A 12,131-nucleotide genomic window follows, 5' to 3' on the forward strand; every position below is an offset into this window, starting at 1 on the left:
TCTTAATAGTATTAATTAATTAATTAGTTTTATTTTTTGTGGGAGTTATTTAATATTAGTGGTAGAGGTGGTTGGTAAGTTATAATATTTTTATTATTTAATTAAAATTGTTATTTAATTTTTAAATTTTAATTAACTAACTAAGTTTTTATTAAAAATTAATTAATTAATATTTTTATTAGTATTAATTATTTTTAGTGATTTTTTGTGGGAGTTATTTAATATTAGTGGTGGAGGTGGTTGGTAAGTTATAATATTTTTAGGATTAATGAATTTTTTGGTCGCAGATTTCGTTTTTAGTCCCTCCAAAATTTTCCTTTAAGAAATTATCCCATCGAAATTTTTCGTCTAAACTATTGGTCCATAACGTTAAATTTGGGAGAGATTAGCTACGACTTTAGCCACCGATTTGCTACGAAATTTGACGTTAGGGACCAATAGTTCAGAAGAAATTTTTTGAAGGGATGATTTCTTGAAGGAAAATTTTCGAGGGACTAAAACGAAATTTAAAATATTTAAAGGGACGAAAAATTTCATTAATCCATATTTTTATTAATTAATTAGAATTATGTGTCATATTTAATTTTGTAAAATTAATAGTGTTAGGAATTCAAAATACCAATTTTAAGTTATAATATTTTTATTAATTAATTAGAATTATGTGTCATATTTAATTTTTTAAAATTAATAGTGTTAGGAATTCAAAATACCAATTTTAACCTTCAAAGTTTTGGAGAGAAAAATTAAGGAAGACATTCTAAGATTATTATTTAGTATGATATGATAAATAATTAAATTCTTGACCACAAAAATATGGTTTAATTAATAAATTATAATTTAATAGAATTAGTAGGGTTATGGAAGTGAAAGAAGTTGATTTTTTTGTTTGTAATAGAGTTAGTTATTTTTATTATTATTATTATTATTATTATTATTATTATTATTATTATTATTATTATTATTATTATTATTACATTAAAAATTATTTAATGTGGGGTTAAATGGTTAAGAGAATTATTTTATTTAAGTGGGGAAGTTATTAGTTTTTTAAAAATGAATTATAGCTATAGTTATTTATTTATTTAATAAAAATTAAATAAATATAAGAGTTAGTGGGTTAGTGGAAGAAAAGTAATTTTTATTAAATAATAAATTAAATTAAATTAAAATGAATATACATATTAAATAAATAGTAATAAATATTTTTGAGAAAAAAAATCCAAATAACCATGTTTAAAAAAAATTTTACACAAAAAACCAGGTTTTCAGGAAAATTACCTGTATGACCAGGTTTGGGAGGTGGTCTCCACGTACGAGCCACCTCCCGTGGCGCCAACACCCAAAACCCCTTTCATATGTGCAACCTGGGGTGGCGCCATAGTGCAATTTGAATTATCAAGCCACCTTGGGTGGCGCATACATGTATTTTCTTTTTTTTTCTTTTTTTTTTTCTTGTTTTAACATATTTGTGTTATTTGGTTTTTGATTTTTCTTAAATTGTTTTAACATAATTAAAAAAAACTATTAAATAAATAATTAGACAGGTAGTGTTTAATGATATAAATAGGGAAGAAACATTACAAATACGAGAAATACAGAAAAAACATTACAAATACGGGAAGTACGGGACAAACATTACAAATACGAAAAAAAAGAGAATATTTTTAAAACATGGATATTATGCTATTCATGACCCCTCGGACCATGACCCCTCTGACCGCCAGTTTCGCAATCTGGAATTGTTCGAATCCGGTTGGAAGGTTCTCGACGACCCACTTCTCCACGACCCCCCTATTCCTTGGTTGTTCTTGTTGTGTTTGGGTCGGTGGGCCTCGGATTAGCCCCTTCATGCGCTCGTTGGATATGTAGTCTTGGATCCTGCTGTCAAACAGTCGGGTCCCCATGCCCTCAAAGATTGGTCTTGGCGGTGGAGTTGCGTCATATGGTCGGTAAAACCCAGCGCTTGATTGGCCTTGGAAAAAAGGCATTGTTTGTTGGGGTGTGGTGTAGCCATATTGTATGTGTTGTGATAGTTGGGGTGTGGAGTAACTATGTTGTTGGTATTGTGACGATTGAGTGATCATTTGCCCGTTTGGGTCGTATTCGTCATCTAGACCCATGTCGGGGCTGGGTTGCCTATTGGAGTTGGATGGGCCGGCGTCGTCGTGTTGTTGGGTGAAGCCCCATGATTGTTGTTGGATGGGTTGCCTAGTGGAGGTGGAGTGGCCGGCGTCGTAGTGTTGTTGGGTGAAGCCCCATGATTGTTGTTGGATGGGTAGCCTAGTAGAGGGGTCGGCGTCATGGAGTTGTTGGGTGAAGCCCCATGATTGTTGTTGGATGGGTTGACTTTGGTAGGGCGTTGGTGTTGTTTGATATTCTTCATGGTAAGGTTGTTCGGAGGTTTGGCGTTGTTGGCGTTGTTGACGTTGTTGGGGTGGTTGTTGGTTGTATTGCTGTTGGCGGGGGTCGTGTAGGTAGTAGGGGTCGGACACATACATATCGGGGGTTATGACTGTTCTATACCAAGCAACGTAGTCCGCGGTTGGATATATGGGGAGTTGGGCAACAGGGAATTGTAGTAGACGGTGGCGACGCTGCTTCCACATCTCACAAAGTTCAGGTGCGAATGAATGATAATCTGCGTGATCCCGTTGGTGATTGACTCTTCTAAGATGCCAACGACCCAGATTAGTGGGGGGATCCAGGATTGGTTGATGCATGCTAAACTGGAGTCTCACACGGTCAGATTGGTGCATCTCCACGATGTTGAACCTTATTATAGGTGTCACTGCAGTCCAAACTTCTTGGTCACTCTCGTTGGGCTCATGGTCTAGCATCAAGTATGGTCTCCAATTAAACTGCGTAGGAGAAAAGAATAATATATTATTAAAAAAGATGATGGATTGTAATACATCTATATGATCATATAAAAGTTTAGTGGTAATACATCTTCAGCTCGGAGGTGATCCAATAGTTGCCGATACAAAACAACACTCCCCCTCGGATTCTTACTGTAATCCAATTTAGGACCACAGAACCTATAAAAAAAGAGCAAGTCATTTCAGATTTTTATATAAAAGAGAGTTAGCAGTCAAGGGATAGCGTTGAAAAAGATGTACCTTGTTGCGTAAGGGAACGTGTAGTTGTTCCTGCCTGCAGGAGATAGCGTAGGCAGTCTCCACCAACCCCATACTTGTAGGAGGAACGCACATCTATAGAATGTGCACTTGTCGGCAACCGCGTTCTTACAAAGCGATTGGTATAACATCGCCAAAACGGCAGACCCCCAACTATATTTCATAATCTTGCTAATGCTATCAAATTTACTTAAATAAAAAAAGTTGACAGTGTTACTTGTCGACTCTGGGAATAAAAGGTTACCAAATATCAGCATGATATAGACCTTAGTCATTAACCAAACATAGTCCTCGGCAGAGTTGTCGCTCAATATGAGTTCATCATAATAAGATCTAAGGGAGGCCAGACTGATACCCTGGCCTATTGAACCTTGAGTCTGCACAACTAGATATCTTCCCAACACTCTCTCACATAGTGAATTAGCATGTTGAACAGATCCATTAACATCCTTGCCATCAATGGGCAGGCCAAGCAACATATATACATCCTCTAGAGTAATCGTACACTCACCTATTGGAAGATGAAACGTGTGGGTTTCAGGCCTCCATCACTCTTGTAAGGCAAGGATGAATTTTCTGTCTATGGTGTTGTCGTGCATTTTTATGACATGTCCGAAGCCACATGCTTGTAGATTCGGAATAATCCTCTCGTCAGGTTCAACATAGGCGTGAGAACGTGTACGGAATCAGTCAACATTCTAAAAAACACAAATAAATAGATTAAACTGGCTATCATATAAGTATAGATGTTTAGAAATAAATAAGTATGAACTTACATATGTCGCCAAGTTCGCTCTAGTTCCTCTGTGGGTTTCACCCATGGTAAGAAGTTGTTGAGCCATTTTCAAGAACTCTAAAAGTTTTCTGCGGATTTGAAAATGATAAGTGTTTGTGAAGATAACAGATGAAATGTTGATGAAAGGAGAGTATTCTATGAGAGTATTTTTCTAGAGGGGATGGTTTTTGCTGATGTTTAGTGCATGACAGCCAAGTGGTGAGCATGCATGTGATACAGATCTCAAAGTAATAAAGATGGGTTCACATGCATTCTGTGTTTTGGGCAGAATAGACTAGGCGTGCATGCATTCTGTTTCTGTACAAAATAGACTAGACGTGCCTGCATCCCGTGTTCTGTGCCGAATTGACTAAGCATGCATGCATACAGTGTTTGGTTGCAGGTAGATCACATGCACCCATAAGAGTGGGCCAAATTAGGGTTTTACGTGTGGGGACCAACTAAGAAAATTAGGGCAAAAAAATAAAATAAAATAAGACTACACATATGCGCCACCTGGGGTGGCGCCTTCCTGGTAAGTTTTTTCACATATGCGCCACCTGGGGTGGCGCCAACATGCTTTTAATTTTTTTTTATTTTTTATTTTTAAATTTTAGGGTTTAGGGTTTCTTGGTGCTGTTTCACCGCAAATAATTAGTGCACAGTATGCGCAACTCGACTCAGTACGTCTACGACGATACATGCATTCATTTTCCATCAACTTTATTTGCATGTGATTGTACAGTACGCACAACTCAGTATGGTTGTGTCTGGTCAAGTCGACTGTGCAGCAGTGTCATGCATACCTCAAATCAACTCAGTACGTCTGTGACGATACAGGCATTTATTTTCCATCAACTTTATTTGCATGTGATTGTACAGTACGCACAACTCAGTATGGCTGTGTCTGGTCAAGTCGACTGTGCAGCAATGTCATGCATACCTCAAATCAACTCAGTACGTCTGTGACGATACAGGCATTCATTTTCCATCAACTTTATTCGCATGTGATTGTACAGTACGCACAACTTAGTATTCGCATTCATAAACCCTAACTGACTTCATCCAATGTTCATCTACATAAAGGAAGCCTCTAATGTGAAAAATAACACAACTCATTACACATCTCATTACACATCTGACTACACACTCAACAATGGCCCCTTCACAATATATTATCAACGCTCATGTTTTTGGCGAGACATATGACAACGAAGAAGTTGGTTTTCTGTTTAGAAACACTGAGGTTACACGATTTTGTTTAAGCAGAAAAGTAAATTTTAGTTACTTCAAAGAGAGATTAGAGACGAAGCTTGCACTGGGTGGTGTATTCCAAATTTTTTACCAATATCGATTTCTTCGTGGGGACAACCCGGTGAAGTTTATCCAAGTTGAGATCAAAGATGATGAAGACGTGCAAAATATGTTCGCCAATCATGAGTATTCTGGTTACGACTACATAGAACTGTATGTTACTCTACCAGAAGTTCAACCCGCACAATTGGTTGAGTCACAAGTCATTTATGCACTTGAAGACGAGCAAGCAGAGGTCGACGTTGTAGATGAAGAAGAAGAAGCACCGGAAATAGAAGTTGATAACTTGGTCAACGAGGAAAGTGAAGACGAACCGGACGTTGTTGTGCCACCGGATCAAGTGCATATGCCTCCAGCGCACATGAGGAACTTGAACTTTGATGGGGATGAACCATCGACAATGATCCATACACTCAAACAGATGCACGGCTAAAAGAAGGAGACAAATTTCGTTCAAAGGAGGCGTGTATCATGGCCATAAAAAGATTTCATATGGCAAACAATGTTTATTTTAAAGTTGATCGCGCCAACGTTGAGATGTACAAAATTAAGTGTAGAAACACTGCTTGTGGATTCAAGTTGCATGCATCATATAGAAAGAGAAGTGATTCATGGGTGATAGGATATATTTCCCAAGATCACACGTGTGTTAACACAAATGTTTCACAAGATCACCGTAAGCTAAGTTATGACATTATATGTCAAGAAATCTTGCCTTTAGTTGACAAAGATCCATCGTTAAAGGTGAAAACGATAATCTCTCATATCGTTGCAACTTACAATTACACTCCGTCTTATAGAAAGGCGTGGCTGGCGAAGACCATAGCGATCGAACTTGTGTATGGAAATTGGGAGGATTCGTACAAACTACTCCCACGTTTCTTATACGCGCTTCAAATTTATGCTCCTGGAACTGTTACTATTTTAGAGACCCTTCTGGCGCAATCTCCAGACGGAACGTGCCTTGAAGGAAATGTGATATTCCACAGGCTTTTCTGGGCTTTCTGCCCATGTGTTCAAGGATTTGCGTATTGCAAACCAATTCTTCAAATAGATGGCACTTGGTTGTACGGAAAATATAAAGGGACCTTGTTGATGGCTGTGGCACAAGACGGAAATAGTAACATTTTTCCTGTTGCGTTTGCTCTTGTGGAAGGAGAAACTGCTGGAGGTTGGGGTTTCTTTCTCAGAAATCTTCGGACACACGTTGCCCCCCAACCTGGACGCTGTTTGATTTCAGACAGACATGCTTCCATCGAGAGTGCGTACAACAATCCAGCAAACGGGTGGCAAAACCCACCTTCAACGCATGTTTACTGTATTCGACACAATGCACAAAATTTCATGCGAGAGATAAAGGACAGGGCTCTTTGGAAGACTCTTGTCAATGCCGGATATGCATTGACTCAACCGACGTTCCAATATTATCGAAATGAAATTGTAGCGACAAATTCAGATGCATGCAGATGGGTGGACAATCTTGCTAGAGAGAAATGGACCAGATCATACAACAACGGGAAGCGATGGGGGCACATGACTACAAATCTCGTGGAGTCTATGAACGGAGTGTTTAAGGGCATCAGACACCTTCCGATTAATGCCTTGGTGCAAGCAACATACTATAGGATGGCTTCTCTTTTCGCACGAAGAGGTGAGCGTTGGAGTGCAGTTCTAGAATCCGGGCAAGTATTCAGCGAAACCTGCGCCAAATTCATGAAAGAGCAATCTGCCAAAGCCAACAGCCACATTGTGACATCTTTCGAACGATTCAACCGGACCTTTAGTGTTAAAGAAACAATTGACCATAACGAGGGCCTTCCGAGACAACAATACAGGGTTCTTACAGACGAAGGGTGGTGCGATTGCGGAAAATTTCAAGCCTTTCGCATGCCATGCTCTCATATAATTACAGCATGTTCGTATGCGCATCAAGATCCATTAGCACTTTTATCTCCCATTTACAAGGCGGATACCTTGCTCGGAGTGTACAACAATGCATTTCAAGTGATGGCAAAGGAGGATTATTGGCCTGCGTATGAAGGGGACGTGGTTTGGTATAATGACAACATGTGGAGAAAGAAAAGAGGTCGACCAAACAGCACCCGGATCATAACCGAGATGGATCATGAGAAAATGGTACGAAAGTGTGGCATATGTCGTGAAGTCTGGCACAATAAAAATACCTGTCCTAACCGTGGATCAACCTCCACCAATAATTAGTTGTATGTCATTTGTATTTTGTATTTGTATTTGTACTTCTTAAGTATTTGTATTTGTACCGCTTATGTATTTGTACCGCTTATGTATTTGTACCGCTTATGTATTTGTATTATCTCTTATTAAATCAACTAGTTATGTATTTGTCTTGTAGTGAAATTGTCTTCATAACCCATACTTTCAGTCTGTATTTTGGACAGTCAAATACGCATGCTTTCGTCTAGTCCCATCAAGCCATGCATTGATCAGTATGCCTTCATTTATCATACAAGTTAGGTGTGCTTGTAAACAGTACGCAACAATACTCCTTAACTACCCACTACTATTATAAATTAGGGGTTCCTAGGGTTGAGTTTACATACAGAAACACAAACTCCAAACACCAAACAATTACACAAACACAACAATGTCTCGCATTCGGCCAGATGGATGTCACCGGACAACAGAGCCGCCGCCCCGGAGATCAACATGGCGTATCGAACCTGAACCGGAGTATCGCAGAAGGAACGGACATGTCATATTCTTTCCCGTCAAACCTCCCATGCCGGTTATGTTTTGGAATATCTCTTCCGTCGAGCAACTCAAGAGGACTCTCATGACTTTTTTAGAGGGGGAGTACGAATCAGGCGAACAAATAAGAAGCATCAAGAGGCTTAAAACAAGGGTCGATACTGTGACTGGAGCAACGATAAGTTTATGGGATAACGTGGAATACGACATTGATTGCATTCAAATGATGCATGAACCCAATAACATTGTTTTAATCGAAGTAATTTCTTAGATGTTTTAGTTTTTTTGTTGGTTATTTTCAATGTACCTTTTAATTAATGAATGAATTAATATTTTCCATGAACGCTCGTATTAGCCGATTCACTGATCTTATCTGCGCTAATTTAACATATATATTTTTTAAATATGTTAAAATAAAAACAATTTTAGAAATAAAAAAAATTAAACAAAAAATATGTTAAAACAAGAAGAAAAAAAAAAGAGCATGCATGTATGCGCCACCCCAGGTGGCTTGAATGATCAAATTGCACTATGGCGCCACCTCAGGTGGCGCATATGAAGGGGGTTTTGGGTGTTGGCGCCACGGGAGGTGGCTCCTACGTGGAGACCACCTCCCAAACCTGGTCATACAGGTAATTTTCCTGAAAACCTGGTTTTTGGTGTAAATTTTTTTTTTAAACATGGTTATTTGAATTTTTTATTTTTGAAGTAGTAGGAGTTTTTAATTTATTTAATTAATTAATTTTTAATTTTATTTATTATTTATTAAAAGTTTTGGCGGGAATTTTTGGTGGGAAGAACATATTTTTTAAATATGTTAAAATAAAAACAATTTTAAAAATAAAAAAAAATTAAACAAAAAAATGTTAAAACAAGAAGAAAAAAAAAAGAGCATGCATGTATGCGCCACCCCAGGTGGCTTGAATGATCAAATTGCACTATGGCGCCACCCCAGGTGGCGCATATGAAGGGGGTTTTGGGTGTTGGCGCCACGGGAGGTGGCTCCTACGTGGAGACCACCTCCCAAACCTGGTCATACAGGTAATTTTCCTGAAAACCTGGTTTTTGGTGTAAATTTTTTTTTTAAACATGGTTATTTGAATTTTTTTTATTTTTGAAGTAGTAGGAGTTTTTAATTTATTTAATTAATTAATTTTTAATTTAATTTATTATTTATTAAAAGTTTTGGCGGGAATTTTTGGTGGGAAGAACTTCTAGGATTATAATTTAGTATGATATGATAATATGATGATACATAACAACACATACAAGAAAAAGTAATATAAAAATGGACATGATACCTGAATTTGTCACTTGAGAAAGTGACGTGAAAAAGTAAACTGCCGTATTGCAAAGTAAGTAGCTTCCGTATTGCAGAGGGAGGTGTTAGGTTTCCTGAGCAGTAGTTGCTATTAAATAAAAGAAGTCAAAGATATTATAGTATTTTTCATTTAGTTGTACATGGTTAAGCGGGTTACAAAATATTAGATAGTTGTCCAGTCCATCAATCTTTTATTTGTGCTATCCTTTATTTATTTTTTAAATCAAACGTTGGACAAATATTTTTTTGTCATATCTCGTCCCTATTTTTTAGCTAATCAAATACACCCTGACAAAATATTACACGTAAAGTGAAGGCAACCTACACTCTTTTTGTTTAACCAAAATACATAGGTGGAAGGCTAAGACGATTGCAATAACCGACTGCCCGCTCTCAAATTTCTCGATTGTTCTCCCCCAAGCGCCGCCGTGTCCCTTTACCAATTTTTCAATCCACGCGGCTATGATTTCATTTTCTTTCAGAATCGTAAACCCTTGTCATTTTTCCATCGAAAATGAAACCATATTCCATTTTTCAAAAATTGTAAACCGTTCTTATTCTATCAAATCTCATAATTGCTTAATCATTTTTCTCGCACATCTTATTTATAAGAAACTCAGCGAAGGTATGTTTTACTCTCATTTTTATGTTTTGTATTTCCTTGATGATGTTTGTTTCGATTTGGGGATTTAGGGCTTATTCAGTTTAATGCCCACGATATCATTTGTTGATTATGTTTGTTTTGATTTTAGGATTTAGGTTTTGTTTCTGTTTCCAAACTACTGGTACTTGGTATGTCTATTTCAGGAGAAATGTTTTGGTTTGAGAGAAATTTCCAGGTTATGGATACTAATAGAAGTGATCTAATAACTTTAGATGAACTCAAAGCCAGTCTAACAAGATATGTGTCTATCCTTTGGTTTGGTTCGGATTTATAGAGTGTAAGAGTAAGAGGGTTCTGATTTGCAGAGAGTAAGAGTAAGAAGGTTCTGATATGTGTCTATCCTTTGGTTTGGTTCGGATTTATGTTACTGTCAAAATATTGTGACAGATGTATAATTGATGGATACTATGACTAGTGATTCGGAATGGGAGACTTCGAGTGACAACAGCAGCAATGAGGATGGATGGTGAAGCTGTACACATTCCAAACCATAAATTTACACTGAATTAATGTCGTGTCATTAATTGAAAATCTAAAATTTAAGATTTTGGTTTAAAGTAAAAGAACTGAATTGCCAGTGCTACTGTGTAATGAGTAACCGAGTGTGTATAGTTAAGGAATATTATTCTTAAACTAACATGCTACTATTTATTCCATCAAAATTTTGATTACTCATATAATTTATTACTATATGGTGGTTGGATAATACGACTGTATCTGATAGATATAAGGCTTCCTATTACAACTATTTCTTCTGGTGATATATGAGTGCATTGTAAATGTAATAACTTATTCAAGGTGAGTTATTTATGGTGTAGTGCATGAGTACATGCAATAGGATAAAGTGTGAGATATCATAGATTAAAGAAAATTATTATATTATTATATTATATAATATACATTGTCATGAAGCTTTGAATTAGTCCTAATAAATATTATTGCTATTAAAATTTTTCTGTTATGTGTTTAGTTTAATTTTGTTGGCTATATACTTGAGTAGAAATTTGTTTTTATGCAACTTGATGGTTATTGTTTTATTAATGTTTAGTTCATCGGTACAATATTAATTTATGGCTTAGTCTTATAGCAATTTGGCAATTTGGATGCTATTGAGCATATTACGTTTTTTTTATCGTATTAGTTAATGGTTGATTGTGGGCATGTGCTTGCTTGTGATACAAAATTGTGTCCTTGTAATTCTCTGGGGCGTTACAGTTAACATCTTTAAAATGAATCTTTTTGTATTTGAAAGGCACAGGTTACTAAAAGAAAGGGCAAAATCAAAGAGAAGTCAAATCCCAGTGATTAATTCCTTCATCATTACTTGTGGAATTTATAGAACTAGATTAACATTGCTGTTGTGTCGATCCTACCTCTTAATGTTTTGATTTTAATCTTAACCATGCTTTCTCCAGTTAAGGTTTTCTCTTGTTTAAAAGTATAACATTTACTTCTCATTTGCAGGCAACATTTACCGAAATTCTGAAGCTACTCAGTATGCATAGTTTACAAAATACCCATTGTTGAGTTTCATTTCTATTATGGAGACTAAGCTCATTTTCATTGTTAAATATATGAACACTCGGCGAAGAATCACGACAAGATCGAGATGATCTTAAGTTGGTGGTTATGCTAAGTTTGAAGCTTATATTTCCTGAATGAAACCGAGAAAGAAACCGACTGGAAGAGTTTGTGGTCTGGGTTGAAGAACCGCGTGCCGAGATGCTCACAGTTCTGGATTCAGTGTGACTCTGCTCATCAAGATCAATGTTGGAAGGCATACAAGGTATTTCATCTGGTTTAACTTTTCTAAAAGACTTTGAATTTGCTTCATCTGAGTCAATTTCAATACTGTTAATGTATGTAACATCACTTTTATTTACTTTAATCTCATCACATACCTAAAGCACAAGTTTCAAACTAGAGTTATATTGTTAACACAAAAAAGCTTTGATCAATAACCAAAACGGTTACCAATACATGATGGCTACATATAAATAAATACATGATAGCTTGGAAAGAGACATAGTGCCAAATAAGTTTATAGTACATCAGAATTTCCAAAACTTGTGAATCATACACAAAATAAGAGTTAATTCAAGAAAATCCCATAAAGAAACTTCAATCTAGTTTAAGTAGTGACATTCAAGATATCCAACTCTTCTTTAAACTATTGATTCATAACGTGGACAC

The 12,131-nt window shown here is 36.6% G+C and overlaps 1 protein-coding gene across 1 annotated transcript; it reads left to right on the forward strand.

The window, feature by feature from the left end:
* The first annotated feature begins 5,697 nt into the window (after window positions 1-5,697).
* Window positions 5,698-7,446, forward strand: LOC131605979 (uncharacterized). Its single transcript, XM_058878267.1, has one exon. It carries the CDS (start codon window positions 5,698-5,700, stop codon window positions 7,444-7,446), a length of 1,749 nt encoding a protein of 582 aa, XP_058734250.1.
* Window positions 7,447-12,131: the final 4,685 nt, after the last annotated feature.

This window comes from Vicia villosa, linkage group LG5 (genome assembly GCF_029867415.1).
Source record: "Vicia villosa cultivar HV-30 ecotype Madison, WI linkage group LG5, Vvil1.0, whole genome shotgun sequence".
Classification (NCBI taxonomy): Eukaryota; Viridiplantae; Streptophyta; class Magnoliopsida; order Fabales; family Fabaceae; genus Vicia; species Vicia villosa.

Coding starts and splice junctions, on each gene's coding strand:
- LOC131605979 (XM_058878267.1), top strand. CDS start 5,698: ATGGCCATAAAAAGATTTCATATGGCAAACAATGTTTATTTTAAAGTT.